The 15,200-nt window shown below is 41.0% G+C and overlaps 1 protein-coding gene across 2 annotated transcripts in view; it reads right to left on the bottom strand.

Moving 5' to 3' along the window:
- Positions 1-15,200, bottom strand: part of gpc5c (glypican 5c) — a 107,071-nt gene that overhangs the window by 56,848 nt on the left and 35,023 nt on the right. Inside the window, exons 4-6 of one of the 2 annotated variants that reach the window (XM_022194976.2) lie at positions 5,222-5,385; positions 4,015-4,071; positions 3,206-3,328 (exon numbers count right to left, since the gene is read on the bottom strand). In XM_022194976.2, coding sequence (XP_022050668.2) covers positions 3,206-3,328; positions 4,015-4,071; positions 5,222-5,385 — 344 coding nt within the window. The remainder of the gene's footprint in view (positions 1-3,205; positions 3,329-4,014; positions 4,072-5,221; positions 5,386-15,200) is intronic. The other variant, XM_022194977.2, reaches the window with a different exon arrangement.

Here is a 15,200-nt window from a genome sequence, read left to right as displayed (position 1 = left end):
CTTTGTTTCTTTTACTTGTTTATATCATCCAATCAGGTTAGAATCTTGTTGCTACTTCCCTCTCATGCGCATCATTTAATCAAATGCAAGAATCCCACCATAAAAAGTTAGTCCTCCTCTTAGTCCAGTGATATATATTTTCTACTTGGAACTGACGCTGTAGTAAACTTATTAATACATCTTAATTTGCTGTCTAAGCCCAACTGTTTGGATCTAGTGATGATTGGGAGAAATGTAACAGCAGTTTATTGTCTAATGAGCCACTTATTGAGGTTACCTTATCATGTGTCTTCAGTCAACAGGTTAATTAAGGTCTTTATGAAGCCCAATAGTAGTTATAACCTGCAGCATATTTTCTAAACATACAAACACTATCTCAAAGTATCACGTTGTTCTACCCTGCAGCATAATTTCAGAACAGGCAGACACTATCTCAAAGTATCAAAAAGTAGCTATAGCCTGCAGCGTCATTTCCAAAGATGCACGTACAATCTCTGAGCATGTGCCAATAGTTTCTGAAAAAGGCAAGAAACAACAGGAATGATAATTAACATAATTAAAAAGAGGAGAGAGGGAGAGGAATTGTTCCACTTTGTGGCAACACTACAATAGATATACAGTAACTGGTTCATCTAAATAAAGAATGTGGTAATTTTGGTTGATCTTATCTTTCCGGAAAAGATGGTGCAAAGTATTCACACATGTGATGGTGTAAATGTTCAGAGATGCTTGAACACATGCCAACACGCACTTTTAGTTGCAAGTACAACTGCTTGCCCCCCGCTTGCCACTCTGTCATCAGATGCTGAATAAAGAGAGGAGGGGAATTTCAATCCCAAATGCCTTTGATGTGCTTTGAAGTAATATAACATACAAGTGTGTGTGTGTGTGTGTGAATGTGTGTCTCCTTGCCTGAGCACATTATGATTGTGTCTGAATGAAACCCCCTCCAGCTGTTGACTAGCATATGGATCCCATGTGGATCAATGTGTGTGTGAGTGTGTGTGTGTGTTTTTGAGTCTATGTGCTGTGTGTGGGGAAAACCCACTGCGTCCTCAGAGGCTTTGTAGGTCTACCACAGAGGAAGTAAGACTATGACATGGGCTAACACAACAACAACTTGGAGGATTTTTGGATCTTAATATTTGCGTCATCTTTGCTGCACACTTTTTCTAATCTTTTCTCATCTTTGCTCGTCACAGTCTTCTCATCTCTCATCTCTCCATGCAGCTTTCCCAGGCATGGTCCAGGCAGTGGCAGTAGTAATGGCAGTGATGTCCAAGTCTTTCCCATGCAGCCTCATAGGAGGGTCTTTGTTCCCCCTCCAGGCTTTGGGGGTCCCCACAGCAGGGCTGTGCCCCACTCCACTGACTCCACAATGGGTCTTTATGCTGCCAAGGCCCCCCTCCCCACCATCACTCCACCATGCTTGCCTCATCAGGGGCACACTGAGGCACAGGGGGCACCACGGCACCAAAACGACAACCCTTTTCATGCCCTGTTCTGTCCTCCTTTCTCTGTAATACATGCCAACAGAGTCAGATACACTGAAAGAGGTTAGTTGAATAGCCACAGGCCAATCTGAACAGTTTATGAGTGGTGCCAAATGTCTCAGTAGGGTACTGTTTTCTTATTCAAACCAAGAACACTTGACACCACTAGCAAAGACCTGGCACTCACTAGGGAGTGTGTGATAACACCGTTGCAACCCATTAGCACCGTTGTTGAAAAACTAGTACCCTTGGTAGTAAAATGACTTGCACACAATCCCTTACACAGACACAGAGTAAAGGAATACAGAAGTGGCAGTAAATACAGACAAAGGAGGATACTGACAAGATTGGTTAGACATTTCTTGTGTTGTAGATACTGAATGGTTGCCTCTCCTTGTGTTTCTCTCTCACATGTTCCTGTTCACGGACCAAGCACACACTGGCTGCCTCCTGTACTTGTGTGCTTGACACACTGTCACAGAACCTGATGAATGGGTGGTCTGCACAATGCTGTATGTCTCAGCCATTGGCAGATCTTCTCTAGTTGAGAACAGTATTGAGCGAGACGAGTGGAGAAGAGAAGAGAAGAGAAGAGAAGAGAAGAGAAGAGAAGAGAAGAGAAGAGAAGAGAAGAGAAGAGAAGAGAAGAGAAGAGAAGAGAAGAGAAGAGAAGAGAAGAGAAGAGAAGAGAAGAGAAGAGATTTGGAGAGAAGCCTAATTTCTTCATCAAGATCCCTGACAAAATGCTTTTGCCAACCGCAGAGGGTAATAAAAAGTGTCTTCTTGGAATCCGAGACATCGGTTCTTGTATGTAATATCTTCCCATGTATTCATCTCCAGCATAATGTATGGCTTAATCCAGCAAAACGAACAAGGGCCAAATGATCTGACAAACACTCATGAAGAAACCTCTGTTTTCCTCTGTCAAAGTTAACGCTGGCAGTGCCAAGTGCTGAGGGAGCCAGTTCATGTCCACCGCAAAAGAGGGAGAGTATAACCTTGTCATAACCGTGGACTTCGTTTCTGGAGTGTTTAAGAAACAGATCCAGCAAGGGGAATCATTTACAGACTCACATTGGCTGAGCAATCTGCATCATGTCTCTGTTCTTCTCATGCTGACTGAGTGCATAACCACACACACAGAGAGAGAGAGAGAGAGAATGAGTAAGCACGTCAGGCTTTGAGAGATGCGCCCAAACCCATAAGCAGGGAAATGGTTCCAAGGCTACATGTATAAATCAACACAACATAAAACTCCCATAAAAATAGGAAAGAAACAGAATGGAACAGAAAAATAGAGAGAGGCACAGATAACAATTCATTTACTGATACAAAGGAGAGGACCGTCTTGCAATTATTTGTTCTGCCTGCATTCACTCAATGTGGAGATGCATTTAATGACTTCCTTATTTCCACAGCGATTAACAACAGGCAGCCACGTTGACTCACAGCGTCACAGCACAGAGGTTTTGTCCCTTTTTCCTGAATTTCAGTGTATTCAAAACTCAGATTTCACAAAGCAAGGCGTCAAAGGTGTTGAATCTCAGGTGAAACCGGAGGGACATTTTTTGAAATTATATCCACAAGCAAGCATCTGCAGAACTCTAATGCTATTAGGAGAAAATAAAAGCTCCCATCTCCAAACACTAGTGCTGCAACTCCGGTGCAATAAAGTGAAGCAATAAGAGGCAACTTGAGCCCATTTCTCTTACCTTTCCACCACACCATCTCCGCTCCAACAAGTGGAGTCGTCCACTACGTTCTCGCCTTCACACAGCATCTCTGGCAATGCCGCAAAGAAGGACTTATAGCGCTGCAAGTGCACCAAGAACTCCCTGAGGAAAAAAAAAAACACGGAAAAAGGGCACAGAGCAATATTTACGTACATATCAATACATGTATCTTTCTGAATCACAAGAAAACCGAAAATGGAGGAATGCACTGTGTACTTCTTGCACATGCAGACACATTATTAGTGTGGCTGTAGACACACTTCTCAACAAGATAATTTGATGCAATATCACTAACAACAAACAGTATCTGCATTCTATCCAACAATGCACATGATAAATACATGTAAGGATGTCGACGGTGGAAGGAAATGAATGGCTTTGAATGTGACCACTTCACTGCATCAGCACATTTTTCTCAATTGCGCTGTGTGGTAAAGTGCTTGCTTCACCATATCTGCCGACACATGCTATCGATATGAACAGCGCCATGGTGAGCCAAACAATGGCATAACATTTTGATCGGACACATATTGCTGCCACCCACGAGGCAGAGAAAAACAGCGGGGGTCACGAGAGGTCATGTGCTGAGTCAGCCAGTGAGGTCACGGTTCAAAAGCCAGCGATGATGTGCTTTGTGAGACATAAACACAAATGCAAAACACAAATATAAACAACAGTTTAACAAATGTCACAGGTATCTATAGGAGTCACAACACTGTATGAGCTGTCGTTGCTAAATAGATTGTGTGAGGAATTGAGACAAACAAGTCCCTTCGGTTCATGCTTACCTAGAGAGCGTTCTCAGACTATGTTTATTGTTCTTGGAGGGTTTCAGGGGGAATGAGCTGGGAATGATGGGAGTTGGAGTCCAAGGGAAATTGTTGCAAGCAAGGAAGATGCAGGGAAGTGGAAAGGGGGGGGTTGAGAGAAAGGAAAAGGAAACAAAAGAACAACACGACAAGACACACAAGGAAGAGGGAGAGAAGACAGTGAATTGACCCTGAAAGAGAGTGATTAATCATGCACATGCAGAGACTGGTCACACCACAGATAAACCCATAACCATTTCTCCCCACACATCAAAAATGAAAACAGATAATGGTATGCAATTCATATGTGAAGTCAGTAAACAAACACAAACATCTGCACATGTGCAAACAGTTAAATATTCACAGGAGAGTCCAAGAAAGTTTGGGTGAATTCCTCAATTCACCTTTTCTTCCTCCGTTAAAGCAAAAATACAAATGTTGCTCTACTCTATCGTGTTTCATACTTTTCAGTAGTACACTATTCTCCCTTCACTGCGCTGGGTGCTGCCATGCCTCAGAAGTGGTCAGTGGTCACATGTGCTCTGGTCAGCGTTGGCAGCACGCAGTAAGCTGGATTGTGCTGCCATGAATGGTGGTGGCAGTGCCAGGCCAGACCTGTCAGCTAGGCTGGCATCAGTGCAGTGATTCATGGTTTGGGACAAGGTCAGGCAGGCAACACTGCAATAGTGTGTCTGTGTGTGTTTTTTTTGTGTGTGGTGCTATTTAAGCCGAAGCCGGCTGGTGTGCAGAGTTGGTGGTATGGCCGTCTGGGTAAACAGGAAATTGTTGGTCCGTCAAGATTAATCTTACCCACACTCCCCCTCACTACCAGCTGCTGTGGGCATGGGATGGCTGCCTCGGGGGCCAGGTGGAGGGCATGGACTCTAGTGCCAGGCACTACATTTACTATGTACAAATGTGTGTTGCGTCCAACTAACCATATGAAGAAAGCGAGAAGTTATGGCAGCTGTGAAAAGACATTGGCCAACCCCTCAGGCTATTTAAAAAAATGCTGTAACCAGTATTCATGTAATTTACATTTACTTTCCATCCAGCAGACTACATGACAGTAGAGCTAATTAATAAGCAAAGACCTACAGATGAATATTTGCCAACAAATGATTTATACCAGGCAGTAGTACACATTTGTATCTGACTGAATGAATCACATTTCAGTTCATCTTACCTTCTTAAGTGGGCTAACTGTGCTGGCCACTGCTCTGGTAAAGGGCGGGAGGGGGCGGCAGATGGAAGAGGAGAAGATGAGGTCATGGTAGAGGTTGTGACCTCTGGGCTTGTAGGCTGCATGCTTGTAGGTTCCCCTGTAGACAGGCCACACACCTTGTCCACCTGTGGGAAGAGTAGAGCAAACACGCACCTGTTGAGCTAAGAAAACATGTAAGTGCATGGGTGGAGCTGCAGGGTCGCTTCCAAACCACCAACTGACACCTATACCACTGAAGGAGGCATTAACACACAAATTTAGCACCCAATTCATCAGACAGTGAACACCTTTTCCAGATTGATGTCTTTGCTGTTTGAAATCTAGAATTCCAACATTTCAGCTGAACAGTTACAGAGTTTAAAAAAAAAACGGTGGTAAGAATTATGGAACCAAGTTCAGAGTAACAGACAACATGGGAAAACAGTGGGTGAAAATGGTGGGATGAGTGAGTTATTGCCAGGAGGGCTGACAGTAAATGTAGAACATTCCACTACCTCATGGAGGTGAATGCACGTGCAGACAGTTGGCAACGATGGCAAATATCTCCAGAGGGCTATTAAAGCCTGCAGCGGAGAGGAGGAGACAGCGGGGTCATGAGAATAAAGGGGCGTGCGCCTCAAACGAAGAGGTAAAATCAATGACATCTCATTGGCTTAAAAGCCTCGGCGCAGCGTTATTAAGTGGTCCTCAATTAGCCAGAGAGACAGACTGTAATGGCCCTTCCACACTGGGCTGAATAACTCCTTATAGCATTCAGCGCATATACACTACTTTGTCTAGAGGGATGAGTCACTGTACCATGTAAGGGCCTCCAATAAGACGACGCACTATTCTGCAGCATAATTTATTCATTTCAGATTTAGAAATGGGAGCTTTACAGTAAGAAGCAGTGGAAATATTTCAGGTCTACTTCAGTGGCTGCCTCAATCTCAGCAATTCGAACATACAGTGAAGCACACTTGTACCAGAACAAATGGATGATCATGCTGATTCTCTAACTAAGAATACTACTATAAATCAGGGCCCAAAGACTAGGTTTATTTCAAAAGCACAAATAAAAAGATTGCAATTTTTAATTATCAAAATGAAGTTTCTCTCACACTATCAGCTACAGTAATGTTGGTGTTTAGGAGGGAGCCTAAAACAATGGATTGCACAAACAAACTTAATCTGAAAAGCAACGAGCAACCACGTGTTTAAATTGTTGCTTGAAGGGGTGTATCAACATGCTGGGAAGAGTTTGGATTAGTCTGAAAGCAGCTGAAATATGTGCTAACAATGACAAAATGTGTCTTGCCAGCCTGCTAAAAATATATCCTCCCTCCAGGCTGAGGCGGATCTGTCATCTCATGTGCCATATAAATGGAAGTTTTTACATAACAGCTAGCTGTTCCTGAGCAACGGGACAGTCACTGGCTCAGTAATCAAAGGTAGCTCCATAACTTACTACCTGAACATATTTCTTCTCCATTGCACTCCACTCTTCACTGCGGTCTTTTCCTCCAAACTTCTTAACTGCATTCTGGTCTTAAATCCTCTGTTAAGGCAGACGCTGGGCACGCGGAAGGTTGTTTTACTGCATTAACCTTAACTCCTTCTGGACCCATAAAACACACTCACATGTGGTAGAGCGACTCCCAGCCACACATGCACGTAGCCGCACACGCACGTAGCCACACACGCAAACATGGCGCACACACGTTACATTGTGTTGGTGAGAAAAGACAGGACATAACAACTGTTTTGTCCATGTCGCCTGACAACACACAGGGCCAAATGCTCCTTGCATGTGCTGCAATGCTTCCGTGGACAATCACTGTTTATCTCATTTGCATACCGTCGACAAAACATGATGTATTCTGACATTCATTGGAATACAAATGTTAAAATTGTTAGATTTATTGTTTCATGAAACCAAATTAAATGATTTGATAGATCACTCAAGTAATTAACAGAAGCATGACAACAGAGGAAATTGCTGCTGTGACATTGGCACATTTCCCCTTGCGTGACTATTCTAAATTCAAAGAATTAGCAAAGCTATAAAGGTCCTGACTGTTTTATTTCACTACATAAACCTGCTGAAACCTTTTTTTATAAACTAAAATAAATATTTGGCTCAAATGGCACATACTGCTAAGGTGAATAAAAGGCCACTTCCTTATTTAGCAAAAAAAGACTCTTTAGCTCATCTCCTAAATTCATAACACATATTTCAGACAATGTAAAGTCCCATGACATCATGTTCAAATGTTTGGGAGGTCTAAAGCAATGCACATGTGGAAGAGTGTGTGTGTTTGTATGAAAGTGGTGAAGTTGGCAGGCTGTGTAAGAGGCATGTGTGCAAACTGCTGAGCAGAACCAGGACCACTCTATAACTGCAGTTACAGCTCTTTATTAAGGAAATCGAGTCTCTATAATCATTTTTAAACACTTAATTCTATTTGTTTTCAGTTATTCCTCATTTTTCAAATTTTGTGCTGCTTCGTGTAACATTGTTATGATTGACCACACATCCATGGGTAAATATAATTAAAAGAAAATGTGGAATCTCCATAACAGACTTAAGTGTAAAGCAACTGCCGAAAAAAAAAAAAGAGTAAAAAGGAGCCTCTCACACTGCTTGTGGCCTCAGCAAATGTAAACATTTAATACCATACCCAAGCAGTAAGGAGAAAGAATATCTTTCAAATGTCATTAAAAATCATTTGGAGTATTGTTACGGTGTCACTAGTCTAAAATAAAAGGAATACATTCAGTATGCTTTACATGACTAGTTTCTGCTACTGAATGGCAACCTTGCACCTTCGAAATGTTTTCATTTTTACTCTTAATTTAAAATTTCAGCACATGAAAAAAAAAACCCTCAGAGTTATAGATGATCCTTTCTTTACAGCGGTGATAAATGGAGGATTCAGACATGATTTAATGCTGTCATTGTGAGCGTGTCAAAAAGGCAGACTGAAGTTTCATATCCAGTGCCATTTCTCACCTGCCTTTGTATGACATTTTGCTACTCTCCGAGACAAAAAAAAGTAAACATCTGTGTAAAATATGAACATCATGGGGAGGTCACTCACAGTTCTGTTTGCATTACCCGTTGATTTTTACAACCAAACGACAGGGAAGAGCTTTTTAAAAAAAATGCAGTACTTCTGAAGAGGCCAGAAACGATTGGGTAAAGGCCTGCATCTCAAAACAAAATAATAAAACACAAATCATTCCGATGCCTAACTAAACACACAACAGTGTAAACAGAACACAAAGTCATTTTAGGGAAAATAAACAGCATCCTCTTAAGGAACCTCCTGAGATACAGAGTCATGTTCTTATAGGTTGGATTTTATGACCACATAAACCACCTCGGGCCAATCAGATGACAGACTGAATAACGACATGGGCTAAGAAACGGCCATAAATCAATTTTTTCCTGACCTGATGATGGCGTGAGAATGAAAATCTCATTTGGGCACAGCGTGAGTACTTGGTTTTGAGTGTGTATGTGTGTAACCACCTGTTTGTCCTTGTTATACCTTCACAATTTCAGCTATTTTGTGGAGCATTCCTTATATGATTGCCTGAGGACAGAGACTGATGGAGGGGGCAGATTGACGGGGGGGCATGTTCCCCACGTGGGAAGACTTTGGGGAAATACAAGGCATGTATTCTATGTGCATTTGAGCTACCCAATGAAATTTGATTTCTATCGCTACAGGCAGGCATGCTGGATCAGTGTTTTTACAATGACAGTACATACATGTGCTTTACAAGTTGGGATTTACGGTTGTGCAACAGAACAGATGTAGCTCCACTCCATATAAAAATAAATTTTATCTCACAAAGGTGTGCAGCAGGATGTTTCCATGTGCTCTATGTGGCTCCAAATCCAAGTGTGTATGTTTGTGCTTTATGCATGAATCTTCTTGTAGCAAGAGAGCATAGAAAGAGCACAGCAAGAGAATCAGCTCCAAGCTAGCCAAGCCCAGGGCCATCCCTTCTCTTGGGGAGTATTGGCTTACAAATAGCAGCGGTGGTCTTTCTTCTCAGTTTATTTATCAAGGGATTACCCAGTAAAGCCAAGGGAACTTTCTCAGCCCCCTCTCACCCCAAACACACAACATTATAGGATGAGGAGGACTTATTCATGCGGTGAAGACCCCCGTCTTCCATTTTTGTTGTAGTTTGTGGGCGAACTGTGCAGACCCACATACAGTCCGTCACTGAGTGTGACCAACTGTTTATAATACTAGGAGCAAAACTACATTCGTCACGTCTGCCAAAGCGAACAACAGTTAAATGCAATTTCTAGCAGAGCTCCATACTGTTCGAAACAAAGGTATACAAATCGTTTCTTAGGTGGCGCTTGATGGCTCTGGTGGTTTAGCAGAGGATTGTTTTCCCTCTCATAGAGGCCAAATGTGATGCAACTTGAAAAAAACCAAACAAAAAAAACCAGTCACATACTGAGATTGTGTTGTATTAACAGTTCCTGACCTTAGCTAAAATAATATCTACTTTAAAACCAAGCCTTACGGATTGTATTCATGTATCATAGTTATGCATAATAGCGCTGAATGACCCAAATGGAAACTCAGCTCACAGAATTATAAACCACAGATTCTGTGCCATTACTTCTACCATCCGAAATTAGTCACTTAGGTATTCTTTGCACTGTGTCCGTGCTGTGCATTTGTAACAAGTATAAGTGTGGATGCATGAGTGCAAATATGTAAATTTTAGGATTCTGATTCACTACAGCGAGAAACCCAGAACTCTGCTCTCAGTGATATTCCTAAGAATGCTCACAAGTTCACTGCTTACATCCATTTTCCAAACCACACAATCACAAACCACTTTTCTCATAAGTATGAAATATTCACTAACCAGCAAAAATTAGGAAAAAATGACATTCCCGTAAGTGACAGTATGACATACTGCTTTCAATGACTTTTTTTTTTTTTTTTAAAAAGGGCTCTCCCTTCATTTTCATTGAGACGCAGGACGTACTAACATACTGTACAAGAGACAGAAGAAAAACAAAGGCCCCATTTCTGTAAAATCTTGGACCACACTTAGAATACCAGGCTGGAAAAGGCACGTGAATGTGAGAGCAAGAAATAAATTTAGATTTATTAGGTATTTGTTTCATTGTGGTTACCAACAAAAGGAAAAGCAAAGAGGAAAACTACACACAGTAATCAAGTAGTGGCAAAAGAGTGAGAATGCAACAGGCCGCTGGTCAAAATGCTGGTGGTTTCTAGAATCCACTGCTACTTTGGCAACATGTTTGTTTATTATATTTCCCCCAAGAACCAAAGGCAACGATCGTTTTTCAAACAGCCGTAATGAGTGGAAATTTGACTGTTGAGTAGCATAATTGTGCAGAAACAAATAATGTCCATTTCTAATTGCAACATGTATGGAAATAGCAAATGTAGGTCCATTACATGCACGGACAAATTGTTTCCATTTCTTTTCTTTCTCCGGAGTACATTTTCCAATATGTTAAAATAGAAGAAAAAATATCTTGTACCTAGTGTTTTCGGAGCAATATACTATTTAGAGCAAGTTTCTTTTTATGTAAATGTACGGCTAATGTACCATTAACAAAATAAAAAAAAATGGTAAGGATCAAGTTGGCTACAATGTGTAACAGTTTGTCATGACAATAAACTGCCATCCAAAAATAACATCTAAGCATATGGACAGCAGAGATTGAGGCAGATAAATACCTTTTGTCTTTATTTTGCAGGATTAGCAGTGTTGTGGTGGAGGCCTTGAGGTTAAGGAAGCAGGCTTGTGACTGGACAGTTGCCAGTTCAAACCCTGGACCATCTGGGAAAACCTGGGTGGGTTGGGGGAATAAAGTCTCTCTCTTGCCTCAGCAGCACTGTTAGGCTGTGTTTTACGCTTAACCACACACGGAGACAGATGTGGGCTTCAAGGTGTTGAGTTTAATCAGACCATTATAGCCTCGGGCACCCTTGACTAGGACAGTATGCTTTTTCATCTGTAGAATAGATAGCAGTGCAACTGTAGAGTTTATTCCCCTCAAAAACGATGTGCTACTGTCTCCAAAAATAATCGAAAGTGTATTCAGGTGGAGCAGGCAAACATTCAATATCAAATGTTGGTTAGCTACAATCTGATGGTACTACTGCACATGGCAAAGACTAGTGTGTGTAAATCTTATTATTTACGCAAATAAGAATACACAAAACAGTAGATGGCTTTGTTATATACAGTTCCATGTTTCAGGGTAAACTGTTCTTTGCTGGTTATTGGCACTAAAAAGACTGAAACAATAGCCTAGCCATGCTATACCCATGTTTCTGACGGCACAAGGGTCTAGGGAAGCTCAAAAGGGAGGGAGGCGGGCTAAAAGGTTGTCTATCAAATCCCTCTGCAGCAATTGGGTAGGTAAACAACCAATCAACGCAACAAATAGGATGACGTAGTTCCGAGAGCACCGGCGGATTGTGGCTGAGTCCCATTAGCTTCCCAATCAGCGGAGCCGCGGAGCCAACTGGTATATTAAGGATTTGCCATATCCCGTCGGCATAAGTCCAAATACATCTTTCTTCTCAATGAAACACTTAAATGCCGTCCTTTGTTTATCTTTCAAGTTGAATTTTAGCTTCAAATCTTTAAGGGCTGTGGCCAAAGTCGAGTCGAAAGATAACTGTTTATTGTGCGCCGGTTGTTCGTGACGCCTTTGTCGTCACTTCGTTACGCCCGCCTTCTGACTCTACACTTCATGGTGATTGGTCCGGCCAGTTTTAGGAGAATCCAGCCTCGAGCCTTATGAAGGGTAACTAGACCCACCCTGGCAGAGAATTAAATTCGTTGCCGTGGGTTGTCTAGCGCGGCTAGGCTACTGAAACAATGTTTCAGGTAAAGAACACCTTCATCAGTCTCAGAACTTCTTTCTATTGGTTGTAAGTCATAGCTTGAATTAATGTCAGGCAGCAAAGAAAGTGTCTTCTTCATTAAAGCCTCATTTTAAATTTTTAATGAGATTGCTAATCAGCAGCTGATTTGTGGCAACCTTTTAGGTGTCAAAGATGAGAAAGAGAACAGAACATGCTTTCAGTTTAGGAACACTCATCTAGCATTGAGATTATACAACGCTTAATGCACAAAGATGACAGAAGTACTTGATGAAGTTTGGAAAATTGCTATTTTTAGTGATGGCAGAATGTTGCAAGCAATAAATAACATGGTCAGGTATGAGAAACTGAAAGTTTGTGCTTATAAAAGATTTGTTTACAGTTATCTGAAAATGCTAAGGTGATTTACTAAACTCTAACAATGCTCATTCTATAATGTGTGAAGGAACGCTTATGGTTAACACTTATGACCATAAAGCAGGCATTGACTAAAGTCCCGTGTGATGAAAATCAATTTTTATTGTATTTTGTTTGTTTTAAAAACTTGGGGATGTAAAACAAAAGCTGATAGGCTAAAATTATTCTCTCTACTACCATTCCTCTAGCTCTCTTTCAAATGGATGGCTTCCTAGATTCACAAGCCCATCAGAAATTTGTCTAGTGGGTTAGTAAAAACTGAGGAACTTCCAGAGCAGCTTCTGCTAACACAGAAATGTCTCCACCATGCAAGAGTAAACACAAGACTCTTCATGCACACATAGCATCTGTAGATCTGAATACCAAGTGGATTACTTCTGTTTACTATAGCAGTATCAGCAAATCAAATGGAAAATCCTTAGTGCTGGCACATAACACCACTAATGCTACAATTAGCTTTGACCATACGCCCACTGGTGAGAGCTCTGTGAAATTTTTAATACTGAATAACTATAAGACAGATTTGACCCTAACCCCAATTAGTAACCAAGAACTGGGGGTATTACTGTGTTTTCATGCCATCTATATTTTGTTGACATGAAATTTAATTTACCCAGGGTTTACTTTTGCTTGCTTTTCTAATCTATATATTTTCTGTTGTCAGACAGTGGAACAATGAGTATGAAATAGTGACTGTGACCCATTATGACACCATCTTAAGCACCAGTCATTTCATATCCATTCCCAAGCCACTGCTTTGGACTGCCATAATACTGATTTCATTTGTCATTTAATGTTCATTTCATGGTTGTCTGAAAAACTCACCATAAGCACGAGTTAAAACAGAGTGGGCAAGAACTCTGCTGTATTTTCATGTGAAATGATCACCGAGACCGGTGGAAGCGACAGAAAGTTTTACAGTTATTAAAGTCTGAGTGTTCCTGTAAGGTCAACTGACGTAGACACAGAGAGGGTTTTCTTCCTGAAGGGGGTGTGGACAGACACAGATTACATGTATTTAGAGCTTCATACAATGAAACAGCCCATTTAAGACAATATTAAAATAGGGGGTTATAAGGTCATGGTAAAATGAACAATCTGCAGTACTTGGAGTTAAAAAAAAAGAGAGACACATTCTGGGGACATGTGAGACTTTCATTAATTTGCCGCAGAGGGGCACAATATGGGGCTGTTTGAATGAAAACAACAGAGGCAGCTGCTTTTGTTAGATGAACTGCAAAAAGAAAATTCATATTTCACAGATTAATTATTGAATACAAAAGAAAGCAAACATCATCAGTTTATGGGTTTGGATCCATTCAACACATTGGATTCTGAAATGATAGGATAGAGAGTTGTGGCTTTATACCAATTTTTAAAATAGTCCGCCTGCCTTACTGAAAACATTCAGCTACAACAACCCTCCCACTAATACAGCAAAATGATCGTGACAGCTTTCCACTCCTGGACTGAAAAGAGGATTTACAACACGACTCTTCTCCTTTGCTTCCCCTTTTGTCTCTGACAGTTCTTCATTGCCATCTTTTAAGGTCTCCCTTCATTCTTTCTAAATCACTTTGTATAAATCTTTCTCTGTCTCTGTCAATCAGTTCTCCCCTCGCTGCCTTTTTCTCTCTCTTATCCGAATGATGTCAGTGCTAATTAAAGAGAGATGCAGTCGCTCGTATATCACAGAAAAAAGTCCTTCAGATTCCAATCAGTAAAGAGCACACTGAGTTCTTCTCTCCACACTGAGCCTTGTTTACCCTGATTAAATCACTCACAGATGATCTAAAAATTAGATGCTGGGTTTTTCCTGTAAATATGACTGTTGCTGTGGAGTCTGTTGACAACATTTGCCGAACTTTGTAGATAAATTTATGAGAATTACTGACACAAAATGTGCCAAGATGTCTCAGGGGATTCAAGTGGTGTTAAATATAGAGACAGAGGACAGGGGGCAAGAGAAAGAGACAGAGGAAGGTCAAATGAGTTCATCTTGTCTGTGCCTGCAATACAGTGGAACATACAGGTACACGAAAAGAAAATAAGCTTGTGAATACAAACTGTAAAAGCCCATGTGTTCATTTGAAGTCTCCCAATGAACCAGCTGTTGCTGTACCACTAAAATCATAACACAGATGCAGTAGGCATTTATGTTAACTTCACAGCAGGTGCTTCATGATATTATCATGCATGCTAAAGGTGCTCACCAGGCAAACCCAACATGACATTTGATACACTTGTGCAATGGAAATGTGAGAACCACTATGAAACAATATGATTTCCCCCCAAGTATTTAATGTGCTAAATTTTATGGTCAAATAAACTTGTTTGTTGTCATTCAATAATGATGCAAGTGCCATTAGCATTCTGTGACTTTTACAAGAGACACTAGTAAGGATTTAATACGATAATATAGCTAACAACATCTAACCTAGACAGTATCTAGAATGAAATGTTTAAAAAGAATGTATTCTTTATTCTTAGAGCAGTGTTTTTTTCTGCATGGGTCAGTAAAAAGCACAAATAACAGAGTAATTTGGCAATATAGCATGGTGGTGTCCTCAATTACTACAAGGTGGAAACACAAACATGTCATTGCATTTTCTCTGTCACCATTCAAGTTTGTT

This window comes from Acanthochromis polyacanthus, chromosome 9 (genome assembly GCF_021347895.1).
Source record: "Acanthochromis polyacanthus isolate Apoly-LR-REF ecotype Palm Island chromosome 9, KAUST_Apoly_ChrSc, whole genome shotgun sequence".
Taxonomy (NCBI): Eukaryota; Metazoa; Chordata; class Actinopteri; family Pomacentridae; genus Acanthochromis; species Acanthochromis polyacanthus.
Note: the sequence above shows the minus strand (reverse complement) of the source record. Positions and strands in the feature narration are given on the sequence as shown.